The sequence below is a fragment of the Podarcis bocagei genome, assembly GCF_964188305.1.
Source record: "Podarcis bocagei genome assembly, chromosome: 6".
Lineage (NCBI taxonomy): Eukaryota > Metazoa > Chordata > Lepidosauria > Squamata > Lacertidae > Podarcis > Podarcis bocagei.
In genome coordinates, this window is record NC_138130.1 from 39,144,537 (window position 1) to 39,167,622 (window position 23,086).

The 23,086-nt window shown below is 39.6% G+C and overlaps 2 protein-coding genes across 7 annotated transcripts in view; one reads left to right on the plus strand and one right to left on the minus strand.

Annotated features, from left to right (window-relative positions):
• Nucleotides 1-23,086, minus strand: part of ARHGAP6 (Rho GTPase activating protein 6) — a 182,239-nt gene that overhangs the window by 46,335 nt on the left and 112,818 nt on the right. Inside the window, exon 1 of one of the 6 annotated variants that reach the window (XM_081197006.1) lies at nt 8,313-8,476. The exons of the other annotated variants lie outside the window; for them this stretch is intronic. The gene's annotated coding sequence lies outside the window, so the exon portion shown is untranslated. Of the gene's footprint in view, nt 1-8,312; nt 8,477-23,086 lie in introns of those variants that run through there. 6 annotated transcript variants of the gene reach the window in all.
• AMELX (amelogenin X-linked) lies at nt 15,731-21,840 on the plus strand. Its single transcript, XM_081197145.1, has 6 exons — nt 15,731-15,801; nt 17,485-17,555; nt 18,953-18,991; nt 19,933-19,977; nt 20,381-20,803; nt 21,670-21,840. The coding sequence occupies exons 2-6, from the start codon at nt 17,493-17,495 to the stop codon at nt 21,673-21,675; spliced, it is 576 nt and encodes a 191-aa protein (XP_081053271.1). The 5' UTR covers nt 15,731-15,801; nt 17,485-17,492; the 3' UTR covers nt 21,676-21,840.

The following is a 23,086-nucleotide window of genomic DNA, read 5'->3' on the forward strand; positions in this document are numbered from 1 at the left end:
TGCTGTGGTCGACACAGTCAAAGGCTTTTGCATAGTCAATGAAGCAGAAGTAGATGTCTTTCTGGAACTCTCTAGCTTTCTCCATAATCCAGCGCATGTTTGCAATTTGGTCTCTGGTTCCTCTGCCTCTTCTAAATCCAGCTTGCACTTCTGGGAGTTCTCGATCCACATACTGCTTGAGCCTTCCTTGTAGAATTTTAAGCATAACCTTGCTAGCGTGTGAAATGAGTGCAATTGTGCGGTAGTTGGAGCATTCTTTGGCACTGCCCTTCTTTGGGATTGGGATGTAGACTGATCTTCTCCAATCTTCTGGCCACTGCTGAGTTTTCCAAATTTGCTGGCATATTGAGTGTAGCACCTTAACAGCATCATCTTTTAAAATTTTAAATAGTTCAGCTGGAATACCATCACTTCCACTGGCCTTGTTATTTGCAGTGCTTTCTAAGGCCCATTTGACTTCACTTTCCAGGATGTCTGGCTCAAGGTCAGCAGCCACACTACCTGGGGTGTACGAGACATCCATATCTTCCTGGTATAATTCCTCTGTGTATTCTTGCCACCTCTTCTTGATGTCTTCTGCTTCTGTTAGGTCCTTACCACTTTTGTCCTTTATTATGGTAATCTTTGTACGAAATGTTCTTTTCATATCTCCAATTTTCTTGAACAGATCTCTGGTTCTTCCCATTCTGTTGTTTTCCTCTATTTCTTTGCATTGCTCGTTTAAGAAGGCCTTCTTGTCTCTCCTTGCTATTCTTTGGAAATCTGCATTCAATTTCCTGTATCTTTCACTATCTCCCTCGCATTTTGCTTGCCTTCTCTCCTCCGCTATTTGTAAGGCCTCGTTGGACAGCCACTTTGCTTTCTTGCATTTCCTTTTCATTGGGATGGTTTTCGTTGCTGCCTCCTGTACAATGTTACGAGCCTCCATCCATAGTTCTTCAGGCACTCTGTCTACCAAATCTAAATCCTTAAACCTGTTCCTCACTTCCACTGTGTATTCATAAGGGATTTGACTTAGATTGTATCTTACCGGCCCAGTGGTTTTTCCTACTTTCTTCAGTTTAAGCTTGAATTTTGCTATAAGAAGCTGATGATCTGAGCCACAGTCAGCTCCAGGTCTTGTTTTTGCTGACTGTATAGAGCTTCTCCATCTTTGGCTGCAGAGAATATAATCAATCTGATTTCGATGCTGCCCATCTGGTGATGTCCATGTGTAGAGTCGTCTCTTGTGTTGTTGGAAAAGCGTGTTTGTGATGACCAGCTTGTTCTCTTGACAGAACTCTATTAGCCTTTGCCCTGCTTCGTTTTGATTTCCAAGGCCAAACTTGCCAGTTGTTCCTTTTATCTCTTGCCTCCCTACTTTAGCATTCCAATCCCCTATAATGAGAAGAACATCCTTCTTTGGTGTCACTTCTATAAGGTGTTGTAAGTCTTCATAGAATTGGTCAATTTCAGTTTCTTCAGCACCAGTGGTTGGTGCATACACTTGGATTACTGTGATGTTAAAAGGTCTGCCTTGGATTCGTATCGAGATCATTCTATCATTTTTGAGATTGCATCCCAGTACAGCTTTCGCCACTCTTTTGTTGACTATGAGGGCCACTCCATTTCTTTTACAGGTTTCTTGCCCACAGTAGTAGATGTGATGGTCATCCGAACTGAATTCACCCATTCCCGTCCATTTTAGTTCACTGATGCCCATTGCAGCCTTAATGTTACAATTTGCGCAGAATGAAATGAAGGTAGCAACAAAGATTAAGATATCAATAAAAGGAATTTGAGCAGGAAAGATTAATTACTGCTATTCTTCATTTAAAATTCCTTAGCAATGTTAATAATAATTAAGGCTAAAGACTAAATTTGTCATCTGGAAGGTAGCTTACTAACTTCTTTTGGAAGTCTGGGCTACTCCTTAATACTGTTTTCAGGATCCAATCCTGAAAACTAACAAGTTCACAGATAAGCACAAAAATAACAGTTCTAGACAAAGGACCACAGTGGATTTTTTTGGCCCAGGGAGCAGTAATGGTTCATGTATCCTTGCCACCAGTAGTGCAAAGAAATCTAGCATGTGTTAACTTTGCCGCAGTAAATTCTCTCCTAGGCCACTCTAACATGATGTTAGCAAAGACTATATCTGTCAAAATATTTTTGGGAAATGCTATGAACACTGGAATCTCCTGATCTAACTGAGATGAGCAATAAATGTTAACTTTCAGCTGTCTGCTTTATTTAGAAACTAAATGAATTAAAACAAACCAAAGTAACATAAAACTTTTGACCGTTCACAAGAGGGGCACAAGCTAGTACAATAAGATTCATTATACTAAAAACATTATGTACACTAAAAATTTATTCAAGAAGCTCATTTCGTCCCAACACAACTTAATTATGGGGGGGGGGAGTGGAAGGGGAGTTGCTAGTTGTAGATCTTCCTTCCTTTGTAGAACATAGGCCTTCCCTCTGATGAATGGAGGAAAGACTCGCTTGGTTACAAGCCTTGCCCTCCATCCCCATTCTCAAGGAGAACACAAAGGATCTGTTTAACTAAGCTCTGTGGGAGAAAATGTGCTTTGAAGACAGAAGGTCCCTAGTGAGCCCTGGGTATCTCAAGAAGCAACGGCTTCATACTGGCATCTTTTAAGCACAGTTTGTTGATTTGGATGAAACAAGTTATAGTTGTGTTTTTTTTAAAAAAGGAAGTGAACGTTTCTGAATGCTTCCTTGGAGCTGGTGCCAATGAGGTGGGACGTGCAGGAGTCTGTTCACATTGTACTGGACAACGTTTTAACGCGATGTCTTCCCATGGTCAGATTTCTTATTGCTAACCTACTGAGTGGGAGGGGTGAGATGCAGGGGTTTGAGAAGAAAATGGAGCAACATGCAGAAATTGGTAGGAAATGGATGTAAATGGTGCTACTAAATGCATCCAATTTCATTTAAAGGTTGAATTGGGAGGCAGTACAGTGGTACCTCTGGATGCGAACAGGATCTGTTACGGAGCCCCGTTTGCATCCTGAAGCGAATGCAACCCGCATCTGCACGTGCTCGGGTCGCGATTTGCCGCTTCCGCACATGCGCGTGACGTCATTTTGAGCATCTGTGCATGTGTGAGCGGCGAAACCCGGAAATAACACGTTCTGTTACTTCCGGGTCGCTGCGGAGCGTAACCTGAAAACGTTCAACCTGAAGCATATTTAACCCGAGGTATGACTGTAGTGCTAAGCTAGATGTCCATTTTTAAGGACTGAATCCATGTTAGTGCCCCCTAGCCTACTATTCTTGAGTAAGATTTGTGACTGCACTTGCTAATTGAATACAGATGTCCTGCCTTTGTCAAAAGCCATGGGGTCAATATAATCCACTGAAGCAAGCCTTTCCTGTATTAAGAAACTTGGCAATTACTCAGTGACTTTTCACTTTCTCTTGTCTTTCAGATGGCTCATGAACCACTTTGGGATAATTCAGTTGGCTAGAGCATGGTGCGGATAATGCCAAGGTTGCAGGTTCAACCCCCATATGGGACGGCTGTGTATTCCTGCATTACATGGGGGTTGGACTAGATGATCCTCAGGGTCCCTTCCAACACTACAATTCTATGGTTCTATGTCTGTCTACCCCTTTTCATAAGTTCTGCATAGCATTTCACCATGAGGAACTTTGCCTACTGTCAACGGGGAGGCTAAATTTACATGCACAAGAGAAATACAACTTATGTTCTTCAAACGTAAACTCAGTACATGTCTGGATCAGATACATACAAGAGTAGTTGAATCATTGTACAAGCTTACATCATAATAAAGGGGTGGATGTACATAAACCCAGTTACATTCCAAGAGCATGAAGGAAGCGTGAAAACAGCTTGATATTAAGATTCACTATGAAACAGTTGTACTTCGTGTATTACTTGCTACAAAATTCATGTAAGACAAAATCTTCCTGCAATGGAGAAAGTATCCTTCAATCTCTTATAATCCAAACATGATTTCTTACAAAATCAATAGGCACACTATTTATTAATGTTAGCAACAGTTCAGTTTCATCTGAAGATTGCTCATGCCATCTGATGAATACCACAAATTTCAGAGATGTGAGGAGGCAAGAAGTTATCCAGTTTTAGACCTACGCAAGGATGGCCAGCCCCTGATGGCACAAAACCTACTCTGATCTTCTGATACCCCCCCCCCCCGCACCCATCCTGGTTTAAGATGTTTCAAATCCAGTTATTTGCATGAAAATAATTAAGGGTGGAAAATGCAAGAAGATGCCTTACATGGTATGTGCACAGGATGGATGCAATATGAAAGGGAAGAAATCCCTAACATGTAAGGTACTTATTGAAGAAGCTGGTACCTCCTTAAATACTAAAATGGTGTGTGGGATGCAATATGGAGCGGAATGACATTGAAATCAGTTTCAGAAAGCATCCAAGAAGCAACCTTAAAAACAATCCATAGGTGGCACTGGACTCTGCTTAAATTAAAACACCATAAATCCAAATATTTCTGTTGGAGATGTTGTGGAGAGGGGAGGGGTTACTTCTTTGGTGGGAATGTTGTTTTGTGAAAACTTACTGGGATGGAGTTCTTGCCCAAACTATAGGCTATTATAGGACAACACCCCCATCCCAATTCCACCTCTGGCATTACTTAATATCAGTAGACTGGGTGGTTCTGAGAGCCATAAGGAACATGTTTCGTGTGTTACTGGTAGCAGCATGCTTCGAGTTGGCCAACCAATGGAAAACATCCAAATTTACCACGGCAGGGTGCTTGGATAAAATTTGGTCTCTGAAAGTCTGATGTATTGATACCGCATACTTGGGGGGGGGCACAGATAAATCTGATAGTATCTGAGGGCACTTTTTGTTTTATGTGAATAGAAATGTGAATATCCGATGTCAACCATTGACTCAAATTGCTCTATGGAGAGGATATATGTATGTTCCGGCCTCTTATTAACCCTCCCTAAAGTTCATGCTTAAATTGATGCAAGATTCACAACATATCCTCTTTGTTGTATATAGATTATATGCCTATTATTTTGAACTCTAATGACACCTGTTTTGTTTCCTTTGTGTGTCTTGTTACCATTATAATCCAATTAAACTATTTTTTAAAAAATCATGTCATGTAGACAAACAATGAATGTAGCAATGTGAAATAAGTAACCCAGAAAATTCAAATAAAACAAACAGTATCCTAATTTCTGAGGCTTGATTTAACTATAGCAGACCTCTGAAAAGAAAATACAGTGGTACCTGAGGTTAAGTACTTAATTTGTTCCGGAGGTCCGTACTTAACCTGAAATTGTTCTTAACCTGAAGCACCACTTTAGCTAATGGGGCCTCCTGCTGCTGCCGCGCCGCCGGAGCCCGATTTCTGTTCTCATCCTGAAGCAAAGTTCTTAACCTGAAGCACTATTTCTGGGTTAGCGGAGTCTGTAACCTGAAGCGTGTGTAACCTGAGGTACCACTGCAGTCATAGCCTCAGTTTTGAAAGCATTGGTATCTTTATGACACTACAATGCTTGACTTTAGCTGACCATATTATTCATCTCTGGACAAGAGATGTCTAAAGTTATAGAAGATGTCATGTTACTTATTAAATATACACTGGAGGAGTATACCCCACAATACATCCACTTATGTTTACAAATGCAATTAAAATCAAGTATCATGCAAGCATTTTAACTCCAGTCTGCCATTCTAAATCAAATCAGCAATGGTCTAAATCTAGACTATGTCAACAACTTCCAGGCATACCACAGATAAATGCAGGGACCATTTCAGTGGACTGTCACCTTTACTATCAGGGAGCTCAAATCCAGCAGCAACCCATTCCCCACCCCCACAGCTGTCCCAGACTGGAACCTATACTATGTCAACAGCTGCCAAGAGTCAGATTGTATAGCTCAGGTGGTAGAGCATGAGAATCTTAATCTCAGGGTTGTGGGTTCAAGCCCCACATTGGGCAAATGATTCTTGCATTGCAGTGGGTTGGACTAGATGACCCTTGTGGTCCCTTCCAACTCTACAGTCCTATGATTATGATTCTATGAGAAAAGGCACGCCTAAGATGCATACGTGCTGGAGTGTAATTGCTACACAGTGGACGCTCGGGTTGTGAAGTGATCCATGCGGGATGCATGTTCACAACTGGCAGCGTTCGCAACCCGCATCTGCGCATGCACAAAGTGCAATTTAGCGCTTCTGTGCATGCGCGACTGCCGAAACCCGGAAGTAACCCGTTGTGGTACCTCCAGGTTTCGGCGGTCCGCAACCCAAAAAAACGCAACCTGAAGCAGCTGTAACCTGAGGTATGACTGTATACCACTTTGAAAGCAAATCTTTACTAAATAGCAGGGGGTAAAATATAACCAATGAAACAACTGAGGAATCGGAATACTTTTGACCTACTGGTTATTGTATAAGTGACCAGCATTAAATGGGAATAGCACAGATGCACACATTTGTTTTTTCCCCTGGTCTCAAGATACATTTTAACCTTATTCCCATCCTTCTTTCCACATGTTGAGAGCCCAGTTGGCCCTGCCAACCTCCAAAGGTGTTCAGCCCAACCTTTGTGAGTTCAGCAGAAGGTTAAATCAGGCCTCTCCATGCATACAGCTGTGTGCTTATAGACTCTTTGACATGATCAGGAGCCCCTCAATAAGAGGGATTCTGAATATGTGGAATCTGTGTGCCTACAGCTATAGGCACATAGAAGCTCTATGCTCACCCTTTGCTAAATGTTCAAAGGAACAGGGCCAGGAAGTGGGATCCTACTCCCCCCCCCCCCGCCCCTACATTCAGTCAACATGTAGAATGGGAAGCAAAAAGAAGGATGTAGTTTTTCTTGGAAATTAGACACACATATACTTAACAGCTCCCTTTAGACTTATCAGTTACTTGCCAGGGTTTAAGAATGTACATGCTGCATTTTATACAGTCATTAGACCAACATGAAAGCATTTCTCCCAATGACTGTCTTTCATTCCTTTCCCATGTCAGAGCTCTCGGACTCTCTTTAGAAAAGTGTCACACGTGATTAGGATAGATCAAGTGGAAGCCCTTTGCAATCTTCAATCGTTGGTGCGCTGAAATTCAAATGGTGCCCTTTAGTTTCATTCTTTGTTTTAAGCAGCACATTTATTTTGGACCAGGAGAAGGAAATAAAATAGCCATAAAATTTCCCACTGTTATGAAAAACAGAAACAATTGCTAGAGTTACGAGATACTCTTGAGACTGAGCCAAAAGATGACCGGCTTTTAGTTGGGACTATGCTCTGCAACAAGTTATAAATTTGAAGATTCAGATCATGGATGGCCATTGGGCGGCTCACACTAATCTCCAAAGATCTGGAGAGTAGGAGATAGCTGCTGCCATCAATTAGCAAGCACTTGCAGTACATACAGGCTCAGGCACAGCCCAAGTTATTAGATAACAAATCTCAAAGAGATTTAAAATTAAGTTGGGAAATACTTCTGTTTCTCGGAGAAGTAAAACATTTTCTCTTCTTTATGAGTGAAACCAAAGGCATGCCAATTCTCCTTAACATTTAGCATGGGTGCTAGGAGCCAGAAAACAGAGCAGCCAAATCACAGGTCATTAACTGACCATCCATTTTAGTTTGCTTTTTAAAATTTGGAGCAAAACCACTGAGTATATGCTTCTATAGCCAGGGTAGTTATCATGGTGCCCTCTGGATGTTGTTGGCTACAATTACTTATCATCCCTGACCATTGGGCCAAGTTGTCTGTGGCTGCTGCTTGTTAGATTCCAACACCCTCTGGAGGGCACCATGTTGCCTTTGACTGGTTGCGCTAACTTCATTTAAACATTGTCTACATAATACTTCCCTCCACACAGTTTACAGTAACTAGCATTACAGAGCTTGTATGTTCACTTATAAACATGATAAAAACTGATCAGAGACTTCAAACAACTTTCAGCCAAGCCAACTTAAGTCTAGTCATATAATTGACTTTAATTACACAACACCACTGCTGATTGAAGGGGTTTTGCCCTTCTCAGGCTTGTTAGCAGTACATGCAAACTCATGAAAACAGACAAAATAAAGGGTATTTGAGAACTCGCTGCTTGTTGACTTCTTAGCCTGCTAAGTGGCAGGTAGAGCTGTTTCCCTTACCAAGCAAGAAATATGTTGTGAATGGTGAAAAGTTGTTTGGGTAGGGTTGTTGTTTTTTCTGCCAAGTTAGCTATAGCAAGTAAAAATTAAAACAGAACAAGTTACTATTCAAAAGTACTACAATACAGCTGTGCTCCACAATCACATAACTATTTTCTTACCCATTAACCCAAATCTGCTTTTCCACAGTCGTCCTTTGTTAACTTCATGAAACCAAACTTGATGAAGATTAATCCATTGTAGAACTCCTATTCGAAGAAAGGCACATTTTTTTCCTGGAGACGTGTATATATCAGGTATCTTAGAGACAGCCCAAACTGTAACTCCTACAATCACTTTAGTTGCCACAGGTTTCTACCATCATAAATCTTAAGAATCAAAATAAATGAAAATTAATCTCTTAACTGGAATTCCGAGTAAGTTCAGCAAGTTTAGCATTGCCAAATTCTAGATAAGTCTGCCTGTTGGGAAAAGGTACACACAATCTATAACTGCTTCTTATTCCATAATGTTGTTTTGAAGCGGTGCAAGGAGTGGTTATCTTTCCCCTCCTTCCAAAGAAAATCCTCTTCCACATGGCTCTTCAAATGAAGAACTGCACTGTAACTGTGCAAACTTTCCTTATTAGGAAGGCTCCAAAGAATGCTGCACACATCTGGTAAAATCCCTTTGAGTATGGTAAAGACATCTAATGTTCTCTCTCATCTAGGACGGTCACTCCTTGGTTTTAAATCTTTAGTGCAATTTCTCTGACCCTAACAAACAAGAAGTTGCAACACCAACGGCAAACCTATTGGAAACGCAAGCCACACCTATGCTAAACTGCAATAAATGCTTTTTGAAAAACAAAACTTGCTTTTTACAATAAGCCAATAACATTTCACTGCTAAAATGGGTTGAGGGGGAAATACTATGAACCAATCCATCCCTGACTAATTTTGTATGGGGGTGGGTATGGGTTTTTAACTGAAGATTAAAATAATGTTCAGCATTTCTTGTATCTGTATCTCAAATAAATCTATATCTCAATAAATCTATATCTAGATATGACCCTTTTGATAGATGTGAGCATACCTTTTATTACATCCTTCCCCCATTTTATGTCTCTCTGTTCTCAATAAAGTTATTTTTTAAGACTGTAGCCTTTCAAAGAACTTGCTATATATTGTATAATGCAATATAACCTTATTAGAAACGGGGGGGGGGGGTAGACTTGTTGTTTTGTGAAAATGCCTTATGCATCAAGCATAGACTGTTGCACTACATTACACGTGGGGCTATCTTAGAAGGCTGAAACCTTCAATTAGTATGGAATATGGCTGCTACTTAAGCACAAATCAAAGTGTTGTTTTTGACCTATAATGTCATGAACAGATTGAGTCTGGAGCATCTTAAAGACCACCTACACCTAGACAACCTCTATATTTAGATTCCTTGTTGCAGAGGTTGCAGTCCCCACCTCTGGAGAAAAGGTGTATATGCCATAAAAATTGGGCATTTTCATTGATAGTATCTGAGGGCACAAAAATCTGAACAGTCCAACTTCTTTCAACAGGCACCTATGTTAAGCTGTTAAATGCCAATTAAAATACCTCCCTGTTTGCTTCTGGGAAGCATTTAGTTTCATTGGTTGCTGTATCCCTTTGCCCTGCTATTTACTTTGCTGTGATTTTACTTCTGATTAAAATAAGCAGAACTAGAGAAATTGTTACCCGGATGATTTGCAAAAGATAATCGTCAACTTAGGAAGCCCAATAGTTATGTTGTGTTTTATTTGTGCATGCATGCATTTTAGGCACATGCATCTCATCTTCCTACCCTTTCTACCAAAGATAACCATCTCAAAGATGGTCAACATGATCAAAACTCATAACTGACACACTAAAAATAATTGCACAAATTAATTACGAGCAAGTTACTGTGTCAGCTGCCCAGCTATAGTGAGATGCCTTTAAATTTCTATTTAAATTACAGAAATTCTTTAAAAATGTGTTTATATTAATACAAACTAGCACATCATTTTATTTTGCAAATTTGTGTGGTTTTCCTATTAACCCTTTCCCTACATAGAATACTGCAACCTCCAAAGCCACAGTTTCGGCCTACATCTCCCACCAGACCTCCCTTGCCCTTTTACAACAAAGCTGCTCCACTCCACACACACCATGAAAGGGTTTCTAACAGCTGTCATAGCTACAAGGAAACACTGTGTTCAACTGCATCTCTCTGAATACCAGATATCAGGGACAAAACACTACTTGTTTGAATTTACTAAGGCCATAAAATATGGAGAAGATTAATGCATTCGCCTTCACTTAAGCTTTGCAAAGATATTTGGATTGCCAGTGTGGAAAACAGAGTGCTGGACTAGATTAAGACAAGTGATTTACTCAAGGCAACAAATCTGAGATTGGATCAGAGACTTCTGCAAATAAATGTCCCTGTCCAAAAATTTCACCACTTGACCCAGTATTTCCTGCAATGCCACGGTATGTCACACTCAGAAGTGCTCCTTTTTGTCCTATCTCCAAGTTCCCATTTGCCACAGACGTAAAGAAAAGAAGAAAAATGTACATGTTTATCTCACACTTTCAGCGCTATAGTCTCTTCCTCTTAACCATGCAAGTCAAAACCCTATTTTTTCCTAGGTTCAGAACTGGTGCTAAGAAGAGCTTTCCCCTTCAACCTTCTCCCACACAAGGATCCCAGTCCTAACATCTCCGATATTCTTCCAGCTCTGCCTCCAAGCTGGAGATCAAAGGTGCAAAATTTAAAATGGGAAGCTGCGGCTTTAAGGACTTAGTGAACAGGCTCCAATATCTATTGTGCCTTCACCAATCATCCTTCCTTCACTGCGCCATAGCACTGGTTATCTGCACATGGCTCATTGCTAAGCTATTAGGGCAGGCAGCACAACAAGAATCATCATGTTAAGAGCAGCATTCTCTGCTCAGCCCAATTTATCTCCAAGTGCTACTTGCTAAGGCTCCCTGACGTGCCTTCCCATGGTTGTTACTAGATCATTGAAGCAGTCTTCAGCTTGGTTCCCATCCTTTCTTCCCTTCTCTTGCTGTGCCATATCCCTTCCTCCCCTTCCTCGCCCCCCGAGCTGAAGCACAGCGCTGATTTTCCTGTCAGCAATCATCTTTCCTCTCTTGTTCTTCCTGGCTGATCCCGAATTTCTGTTTTCTTTCCTCTCCATTCCTGAAATCCACTACTCATTGCAAAACTCAACTCGATTCTCTTTTCTCCTCTCTCTCTCTGCCCTGGTTGTTGAGTTTCTATCTTTTCTTTTGTGGGACCCCCACTGTGTGTAAGGGTGTGTGGGTGTAGCTAGAAAGTTACACGTCTGGTCCATGCAACATTCTTGTAGTCTGAGGTAGGACTCAACTGCTTTTAAATCTTGGCTCACTTTCTTCCTGGTTGGCGGATAATGAAGAGGCAGCCTCTACAACCATAACACCAGACTGAACCAGTTTTCCAACCATGAGCTGATGAGAGAGAAACTGCTAATCTGATGGAAGTAGTAATCTTCAATTCTTTTCATGAAGGTGTAAAAAAATCTCTAGAAACAGTTAAGCAGCATTGAGGCTGCAGTGGAACCGGGCCCTACTAAAGCAAAAGACTTGCTTCTAGAAGACAAAGATTGGACTGGGCTAAGCTTGGCACAGTAATTGTTTGTGATCTTTTGCTACTGTCTGCAGAGCACTGTTCTAAAAGTGCACCTGTATATATGTACAAGTAGTCACACAACAAAGAAGATAGCAAACTGCCAATTAATCTGACATACACATGCCTGGGTTCCGTACTGGTGGTGACTGACCAGGGATGGAATGGCGGTGGATAGGTCAATGAAGATGTTGACCCAGTGTGCGGCAGCTGTGAAAAAGGCAAATTCCTTGCTAGGGATCATTAGGAAAGGAATTGAAAATAAAAATGCCACAATCACCATGCCGTTATACAAATACAGTGGTACCTCGGGTTACATACGCTTCAAGTTACATACGCTTCAGGTTACACACTCCGCTAACCCAGAAATAGTGCTTCAGGTTAAGAACTTTGCTTCAGGATGAGAACAGAAATTGTGCTCCTGCGGTGCGGCAGCAGCAGCAGGAGGCCCCATTAGCTAAAGTGGTGCTTCAGGTTAAGAACAGTTTCAGGTTAAGAATGCACCTCCAGAACGAATTAAGTACTTAACCCGAGGTACCACTGTACTGTGTACCATTCTGGTTGCCAAACCTCAGAAAGGATACTGCAAAGTTGGAAAAGATGCAGAAAAAAGGATTAGGATTCGAGACTGCAAAAAAGAAATGGCTTTCAAATCGCATCAGTTTGTAGCTACAATAACCAAAGCACCAACTGTTGAACCAATGTCAATTTGGCTTAAACACCTTTTCTTACTGGTAACCCATTCAAATTCATGAGCTTCTTTTTTTTAATAAATAAAGTTTTATTGAGATGTAGGCTAGGGCTGGGCGATGTATTGATACGTTGTCCAAAATCAGTTTGAAGTCCACATCGTGGTAATGATTTCATAATATTCAGGATGGTGATATATCGCAAATCACAATGTGTGTATGTGTGTGCGCACGCTATATGTCTTCTATGTCTTCAAAATACAATAAATACTTACTGGGCAGTTGAAACTTAGGGAGAAAAGACTCCAAGCAGCTGTTCCTCATCAGAAAAAGACAGCTGTAAGGGCTCCTGGAAACTGTTACCCTTACATATTGTTTTTAAATATGCCTTCCTATTTTTAGGAATCAGTGGCTTCGATCCCAACTTTTTGTTCTACTCACGGGGGGAAGGAGGGAACCTTCCACAAGCAAAACTCACCTTTCATGAACCAAAGCTCCTTCTGTTCACAAAGTGAAAAGTTAGGCTGAAAGCCAATGAAACAATAGTTTGCTCCCGGAGATGAAAGCTGGTGCCAATGTGAACACTAACTACATTGACCCAGAATTCTGCATGGACAGCAGCAACATACTTTCTGCTCCATCCTGGGATTTGGTGCAAAGTTTCTAGGTAGCCTTGCAGTTAAATTTACCCTATATTGCTAAGCTTTTCTGGAAGACATCGCAACAGTTCAGCTATAGTACTTTTGAGATTAACTGTTGCAAATCATTTCATAATAATTTCACAATAATGGATGCTTTAGTTGAGATTCCTGCATTGCAGGGAATTGTACTAGATGGATCCTTTCCAATTCTGCAGTTATATGATTCTATTATTCATTATCTTGAAGAAACAAATGGGTTCCCACTAAATATTTGTATCTTCTGGGGTGACTTACTATGAATACACAAGATTTATTTCTTTCCTTTTTTTAAAAAAAAAACTTTTCTCTCTCTTCTATTAATACAAGAGGGATTTTTTGCTGATTGGACAGACAAACAATTTTCACTCTGTTTTTACCATAGCTATTCATCTTCTGCCGTAAATGCTATTCACACACATCATTCTCGCTTAGTCAAGGAAGTTTCCCCGACATCTAATTACCAAATTCTTTTAACTCCTTGAAATTATAAGCTAAACAGATAATTTGGCTAGTGTTGCTAGCTTTACTGGTACTTGTTTTAAAGGGGGGCGGGGACTAAACACTGGCATGTAGCTTTCGTTATTTCTGTGAAAAGGAAACCAAAATGTATAGCTCTACCATTTATTGTAAACAAGCAAACATATGGATGTTGGCAGCTCCCCAAAAAGCAACACAATCCCGCAATACACAGTTCATAACCAGTTTTCTGATTCCATACATGTGTGTGCGTGCACACACGCACGCTCAAGAACTATAGATGAAATGCAATGTTACAAAATGTTAGATATGTGTAATACAATGCATCTATTCTCCTCCCTTTCCTTAATAGTTTGTTTGTGTGCGTTATTTTACACCAGGACACAAGTTAAGGCCTAAAGATAGATCACAAACGCCTCTCTATTTGCAACAAACTGGAATATACCTATTACAGTCGTACCTTGGTTGTCGAACGCCCTGGAACTCGGACGTTTTGGCTCCCGAACGCCACAACAAGTGATTGTTCCAGTTTGCAAACGTTCTTTTGGAACCCGAACGTCTGAAGGGGCTTCCGCAGCTTCTGATCAGAATCCGCGATTTGGTTTTTGAACGTTTTGGAAGTTGAACGGACTTCCAGAATGGATTCTGTTCGACCTCCAAGGTACGACTGTATGTGGAGTCCCCCAGATCTTTATGGGAACAGCTAAGCCCAAAATTAGGAAAGTGCCTTTATCTTTACCAATTCCCACTAGATTCTGATATATGTGAAGGACTTGGTTTCTTTTTCCCACCTCAGAATCTTCAAAAACCCCAAACTGCATGGTTCTCCTGCACCACAGGCTTTCATAGTCCATGAATTGTTGGGAAAGCATAAGCCCCATGACATGTTGCTACAAAATTGAACCAAGAGAAGCAGAAATATGGGGAGAGAACAAAAAGTGTCCAGAATGAAGGAAATTGAAAGAAGACAATGGGAAATGGGAAGATTGGGGTTCGGAGAGCCCTGCAGAAGTGCAGAGAGAAAATAGCCACGGTGCACTATGAGTTGGAGAGATAAAAGAGGTAGCTACAGGGATATGGGAAAGATAAAATAGGTGAGTAATGGATGGCGTGGAGAAAGAAGACTACATGCTATGGAGTCTAGAGAAGAAAAAGAGGGCTAAACAAACAGGGAGGTTAAAAAGCAAAACACTGTTCAAATGCTTTTCTACATGTTGGTGTTCCAACAGTGCAAGAGAGAAAAAGGAGGACAGTGGGGTATGACTGAGGGAGACCTTCTTCCAATACATCCCCAGCATGCTTCTAAATTCCTATTTCCGTGGCCCTCCATACGTTTTTGGCCTACAACTCCCATAATCCCTACCTAGCAGGACCAGTGGTCAGGGATGATGGGAATTGTAGTCTCAAAACATCTGGAGGGCCGAGGTTGAGGAAGCCTGTAATTTAAACTGTTTTTAATATTGATTTTTAAACTGTGTTAACCTATCCTAGGACCTGATGCTGAAGGATGGGTAATAAATGGAGATAATAATACTAATAATAATATGTGAGGAAGGCTATGCCAGCCCTGAAGCTGGTATAGTTAATTCCCCCCCTATAGAAACTATTTGGAAGCAGGGTGGGACATGACATGACAACACTGGGAAACGCCACCTCACCTGATTTTTGTCCTGGCCAGCACAAGCAATGTCAGGGCTTGGATGTGTAGGTTCCTCTGCCTTGCATACACCATAACAGAACTCTGTCTATTTTAAAATGAACTGTATGGGAATTTGTGCAAAAGGATCAAATTATTACTGAAGTCAAGCAGAACTGCAGATTAGAAACTGAACCCAACACAAGAACCATAAAGAATTAGAAGTTGCAAAAGAATATGTTTTACCAAGCCATGCAAACATAATAAAAGACTGCACACTCTAATCATAATGCTCAGTTCCGGGCGTGATTTGATGTCTGAAAACACATGATGCAGCAGGTTTTTTTTATTGGGTGTTTTTTTTTAAAAAAATAAATGTTCATTGGCTGTCAGAGGTGTGAAAACTGTTTAAATATGAGCTGAAGTTAAGTCAAGTCCTTAAGCTACCAAGACTACTGGAGCAACACACACAGCAAGATTCAAGGAGTACTTCCAAGAGGTAAACTTATTCATTATGTCAACAGCTTATTTATAGTTTTTCTTTATCCACTGAGATTTCTAAGTCACAGAATAGAAGCTTCATTCATAATAATATGCATATTGCTTATGTGAAAGCTTTTTTGGGGTGCAGTTTCTGCATTGTTCTCCCCTTCCCCCCAAAAAAGAACGGGGTGGAGATCTAAGTGGGCAGAGTATGCAAGTTCTAAATTTTCCCTTAGTGTCCTTATCTTTAAAAAGCTTGAAATAAAGACTTTGATGGTGAACATTCAAGATCTTCTGCGCATTATCTTATTTCCTGTAATGCCAGCATTCATCTTTAGAACTTAATTAAAAGTCACTCTGCTGAAGCCTTGCTCTCAGATTTTTTTATTCTTTTCATTAACAATCAGATCTGTTAACTGTTTTTCTGTAATTAGCTATCAGGCTATTAAGCTGTGAATTAACTGATGAATTAAATAATGTACAGAAGATGCCTTTTTGAGAGATTTGAATTGGTGGAAACTCTTATGTAAGAAAGCAATTTGACAATCTGGTCAGCTAACACTTCTACTGTATGAAAAGCTATCTTTCACTTACTTTCCACTGGGGAATATGAAATATTTTTTCAATTTTAAGGCTTATTGGTATTACAGAAAACACGTTTGATAGATGCACTGCTTTTTTATTTAAATGGAGCCATGTCAGCTTTATGTGCCTATAATGCAAAAAATGTCATTTTTAGGTTATTTTTTCATCAAATGTGGGACAGAGGAGGACATATTTGCTTTTTCCATCTTCATTGATTAAACGAACTATAAATTTTAATCTACTAAAACTGTAAATTTATATAATCAAATAATTAAAACATCCGTACTTCTATATTATTTTCCCACTGTATTGTATAATTGAAAAAAATAGCTCTATCAATGTGCCCCTAAGGCTATGCACTAAATTATCAAATATCAAATTGTGGACCAGTTTGCATGTCTCATTAAACCCATAGTTTAGTATGCACTATAGTTTAAAGTGAACTACCAAAAATCTCTGATATGTTCTACTCCCTTCTAATCCTTTGCCATACTGAGAAGGAAAAGAACAAGAGGCTAGCTTTGCATTATTTGCAAACAAATCCTGGCTTCCTTGCTGTAAATTATTTGGAGGAAACAAACCATAAGTGCTGGTTAGTATATAGCCAGCATGGTTTGCTTCTTTCCTGGTGCAACAAAGGATTAGCAGGAAGAAGAAAGAATCGGAAACTTCTGAGCAGTCTGTGCATGCTTCCTTGACATGCAAATAATCTCTATAATGTTAATCCAAGGTCAAGATGGCCAAAGCTGCAGATTAATAACATGCTGCAAATTTTAGGATGTGGAAGACAATAGGTAAATTTATGCTTTTCACAGGAGGTTAAAATCCATGAAGACATTGTTGCCAACTTAAGAACATTCAGTTGTATTAGTTTCAGTGGAGAGAAGTGATGTGCGTACGTTTTCCTCTCTGGTGTAAAATAGACTTTGACTGCATTCCTCCCAAAGCCATTAACATCCAACAGAGACAGTACAGCTCACCTTACATTTTAAAAGTTGTTTTAACAAAGAACAGATGAGACATAGCAACATTAATTATATATGGTTGTATACTTCGGCTTGACCTATAAACGGTGAGTGTGTGGAAACTTTCCCTTGTATGTTGTATATTGCAGGACCTGCGATGAGGAAAATGGAGGGCTGGACTATTGTTATGTGCCTCTTAAGCACTACATTTGCTATTCCAGTAAGTGCTAATTGCTCATTTCAAGTAACTTAATTCTCTACTAATTGAAATCAGAGTTAAAAGACAGGTGAAGATTTACAGCAGTGTTTCCCAAACTTGGGCCTCCAGCTGTTTTTGGACTATAATTCCCATCATCCCTGACCACTAGTCCTGCTTGTTAGGGATGATGGGAGTTGTAGTACAAAACCAGCTGGAGACCCAAGTTTGGGAAACCCTGATTTACCACATACCTATGAAGAAAACTAAGGCTTAACATATATTACCACAGGCTTCCTCGACTTTGGCCCTCCAGATGTTTTTGGCCTACAACTCCAATGATCCCTAGCTAGCAGAACCAGTGGTCAGGGATGATGGGAATTGTAGTCTCAAAACATCTGGAAGAGGTTTGAGGAAAAGGTTGAGGAAGCCTGTATTACTATAACCCACTGATGAGTTTTCTCAAATTAAAACTAATGTTTGTTTTTTTACAATAGTAGTAGTAGTAATAGTAGTTGTTGTTAAAATGATATGTATACTACCCTGTTACAAAACACCAAGGCAGTGTACACCAAAGTAAAAATATTTAAAAGCAATACAGATAATATTATTATAACAAGGATAATGTAGTATACCAAGTACTGCAGTTACTCGGTACAGCTGCAACCTTTAAAAAAATGTTATGAAAAGGTCTGAAATGCAGTCATAAATGATGGGTGGTGGGGAAAGGAACATAGGTATACCAGAGCTAGCAAATACTGTATTCATTTTCTCTTCCTATATTCAAAAGTCCTTTATGGACACAACAGGAGGCAGCAGCATATGCATGGAGAAGATTTTAGCAAATGTGTAAAGTCTGCACGTATATGTCAGGAAAGAGATATACCCAAGACTTAACAGTTAGCAACAGGGGAAGATGAGAGGCTTTTTGCACTTCTACTGCACGAGAATCTTGCTCGGTAAAGGAAAACATGTAGCATTTTATACTAGATGATTGAAGTTACCGTATCTAGATAGTGTGTTAAAACATGCCTTCAGGAAATAGCTGTTGTTAAAGACCTATTCACTTATTGTGAAGTAACAGTGCAAGTTTGCCAGTGCGGAAACAAACCGAAAAGGGGATTACAGGCAATTCTGGCCTCCTAATAAGTGTTTATGTCATTTATATGCTACTGAAAAAAACATGTATTTCTGGTTCTACATAAATTTACATTTTCAAGTGTACATTTAAATCTTCTTAGATGTACACTTGAAAAAAAGTAGTATGTCAACTGGCCTATGTCAAACTATGAACTATGCAAGTATCTCAACCTAACCCTTCATCTAAAGTTGTAGCTAAAACATTTACTGGGAAGAATTAATGAACTGAAGTTATCTCCAAATGCAAATGTGTGATTTATTTTTTTTAAACTTTTCCACAGTTGCCACAACATCCTGGCTATATCAATTTCAGTTACGAGGTACAACCTTTTAAATGTTTTTCATTCATGTTCTTTGTGTGTAAATTAAAAACAAAGTAGATCACTTCAGGACTTGTATCACTAGATATGACAGCATGCACAAAATATATTCACTATTAATCAGTAAGGGGGAAAGTGAATTGTTTATTGGGTCAATTTTGTCTGGTGATGCGATTAAATACAAAATATGCTGCTTTCACTCTGCTAAATTAAGGTGACTAAACCTATATTGATATAGATGGAAACAGAATTTGTAATGCAACTGTATTGTTCCTACAGACAAGTGCACCACTAATCGAAACGATCAATAAAACCAAATACTTAACAACATACAATCTAATTTTTACTTGCATTCAACAGGGAAACCCCCAAAGCAAGTAAAGCCCAGTCTTACTTGAAATGGAAATATGCAATCAAGTCAAAACGGAACCTAACATTAGGGATCAAAGGAGAATACATCTGGGGATACTGATTTTACATAATTCATTGGATATTTAATGTTTGGTGTGATTTCATAGCACAGAAGTTTATTTATTTAAGAAAGACATAGGAAAAGTGGGGTTGGGGTGCCTGCACGAGATCTTCCGAATGAACAAAACATTATCATGGCCTGTTAACTTGGAACACTAAGTGAAGGATTCACCTAAGCAGCCATGTCAGTGGAAGCCCTGTACAAGGACTTCTGCTTGTGCAATGGGACTCTCTCCCTTTGCATGTTACTGCCCCCACATCACCAAAATTGGTTCTAGGGGCTAGGAGGACCCCCAGAACAAGGAACAGAAAGGGCCTGTTTGTTCTGACAAGCGGCAATGCTTGCCCAGATGAAACAACTGGTAGAGCACGACATTGAATTCTATCCTTTCTCAACAATTTAATTGAAGTAATCCTTGTGAAATGTTTGTTTGCTATTAGAAATGTTTCTCTTTATTTGTATCTTCAAGGTGATGACACCTTTAAAGTGGTACCAGAAACTAATGGGACCCCAGGTATGGCATCTATAACATATGCAACCTATGAACTGATTTCTCAAGCCAAGATTTCAGAAGGTCAGGTGTGTCCAGATTATTTAAAACAGGCTTTACTGGAAGTGATACAGGAAAGCCAATATGGCAACAGCTGGCATGGCCAACAGTAAGAAAGTAGTAGTAAGTCCAGCAACATCTGAAGGACTAAAAAAGTCTTGTGGAAAGCTGCAGCATAGTTCACAATCACTGCCCTTCAAAAGTCTGAGTAACTGCCTTCACATTATGTGTCCCAATAGAGTGCTTCTAAAACTATTTTGTTGCCCATAGATACCTTTAATCAGCTGCCACTTTGACCTTTTCACTGATTTTAAGTAATCAATATTATATAAATCTTCTAATAAATCTTTAATATTTGTTTCTGTAGTATCCACATTATGCCTTTGAGCCCATGGGAGGATGGATGCACCACCATGCCGGGCCAGTGATGCACCAAGCTCATTATCCAATGCACCTCCATCAAATGCAGCCACAACAGCAGCCGTTTCCACTCCCAAACCCACAAATGCCGCAACCTGGTCATGGTCATAGCCCATTCGTGCCGATGACTGGGCAAAACACAATCATGCCACAGTATCAACCAAGTCATGTGGGACCAGTTCATCACTCGCTTCAACCACACGGCGGAGAGCACCCAATGCACCAACTGCCACCAAGCAGTCCAAACCAGCCAATGCACCCTCAGCAACCAGGGAATCCAAACCAGCCGATGTACCCAATGCCTCCAATGATACCAGATACACCCCTTGAATCATGGCCACCAGCTGACAAGACCAAGCAAGAAGAAGTGGTAAGAAATCATTGCAGTAGCATTACATTTCATAAATACATCAACCAAAAAGGTATCGTTTTAAAAATATTTATATTTATTTTAATGATCAGAATTTTTTAAAAAAAGAAGTGTTCTTATATTTCCCAGGAGTGTCAACAGAAGCACTTGAGTTATACCATTCAGAGATGTGTATCAGAAATACAACCTTGATCATTTGTGTCAAGAACAACGGAAGTCTTATGGCCCCCATTAAATTAGTTAGCTCGCTGTGGCAGGAGTTTTCAAGTGCAACATCAAGGCTAGACAAGCTTTCACCCACAGGAACTGGTCCAGAAGAAGTGATCCTCATGAGATGGCCCAGGAAAAGCCATATTGGCTGTTTCACATCTTTCAAATTAAGCTGACGTGAAGCCCTCGCTGCAATAATCTCATATGAACATTACAAATTACGAAAAACAAAAATATTAAAGTAGTACTATTTGCCATATCAACTCAAATAGTCCTTCCCACTCCTAGGCAAATATCACTTAATACATATTTCAGATGAAAATGACTCACCTTCAAGCCACAACTCTGCCTATATCTTTGAAATTGCATGAAATTGCAGCTCGTTTCCAAGACTTTGCCTCTGTATAAACATGTAAACAAAGGCACAGTACTTTCCAACCATTCATGCCAGTTTGGAACTAAAAGCCCTATGCCTCTTAACTAAAAAAAATCAAATATATAATAAGATTGTTTTATTGTTAAAATGGTATTTATTTGGGTGGTAAAGTTTTTGTTGTTTTATGTCATTGAATGAAACAAGCAATCTCAATAACCATGGTAATATTTCTGTTCAGATACTGGTTTTAATTTTAGTTCTTTTCTCCCTTCTCTTTCAGGATTAAAGGGGCCAGGAAACCAGAATAATGAAGAGTATTTTAGGCACCTTCACTTGCTTTCAAAAACCCATCGTTCTACTGCAGTGATATTAATCCAAATTCTTAGAGAATACTGTAGCTAGAAAGCAAACAAACACAAAGTAGTAAATAATAAAACTTGTTTTAAATCAATACTAATAGAATTCTGACTTTTTCTTTAAAAAGTACTTCAGTCAATCGAGCCATTAAAAGGAGATTAAAACAGCATCTCCTATCGAACAGTAAAAATATCACAGATCATTCATTTGCATGTCTTTATTTAAAATATGCACACACAAAGAACCAGTCCCATAGATGAGTCACACTGAGGCTCAAGCCTCCTTCTGATAGTTCTTCTAAGCTTGCCTTCGGTTTCAAAAGATTAATTACAAGCTCCGAAATGAAGCACTAACACAATCTACCACTTCAAGAACTAAATAGTTACAATATGGACATGCTGTATGCTGCGTGCCAAACAGAAAACATAGTTTTAACATGAATTAAAAAGTGCAACTAAAGAGTCCCCTCAAACGAAAACAAAATCAAGGAAAAAAACCTCAAGAGTCATGATACACAAACAACATTACTAAATCAAAATGGAGTTACATCGACACACACATATAAACGAACCACAACAAGAGAATGCCAAAATAATGTCAGAGAACAAAGTCTATGTGAAAATGTCTATTTACCAATGTTCACTTGAGATCAACTACAAATAGTGCTCAGAAAATATGAGGCAAAGTCAGTGAAGGTTGACCCATCAAGGAAAACCAGGGCACTGTCCTACAAAGTCAAATGTCAAGCAAATTTTTTAAAAAGTGTTTTCAAAATCTCAAAGTCACATTCTTTTGTGTCCCACATATACTCATATCTTTTCATTTGAATTTAGAACCTGGAGCTATTTCTACTAAGCACATGTTCTCTGGTCATCTGCTCTCTGCACCAGTCAGCCAAATTTAATGCCAAAAACTATTGCTGTGACCAGGAGGCCCCTAATCCACCACCAGACAGACAAAAACACGTGAAAACCTTTTATTCTACTATTAATGTTGCAAACTCCTTACCCCCAGCAGTACAGCAGAATCCCCCACCTAATTTCATGACGATAACAGTTTTATGACATGCTGTTTATCCTAAGGTAGTGTTCAAACAACACGAAAAACAATTTAAAACAACCCACAACCATAAAAATAAGGTGGGTCCTAAAAAATATACCTCAGGTGTCAAAAACCAGGTTAAGGAGGAACATCTTCAGCAATTCAGCCAATCAAGATACAGTAATTAGCATACAGCCACAATACCAATTTAGTAGGTCTGCAGCCATGGTAGTCCATTAGCCTAGTAGAGCTATCAGAACCATACATATGCTCTTAAATTGGCCGGAACTATTTCCTTG

What these genes read in the sequence shown, in the direction of transcription:
- AMELX (XM_081197145.1), top strand. Translation starts at nt 17,493, where the DNA reads ATGAGGAAAATGGAGGGCTGGACTATTGTTATGTGCCTCTTAAGCACT. An exon ending in GCACTACATTTGCTATTCCA is followed by an intron (nt 17,556 to 18,952) that starts GTAAGTGCTAAT and finishes ACTTTTCCACAG; the next exon opens with TTGCCACAACATCCTGGCTA. An exon ending in ATATCAATTTCAGTTACGAG is followed by an intron (nt 18,992 to 19,932) that starts GTACAACCTTTT and finishes TGTATCTTCAAG; the next exon opens with GTGATGACACCTTTAAAGTG.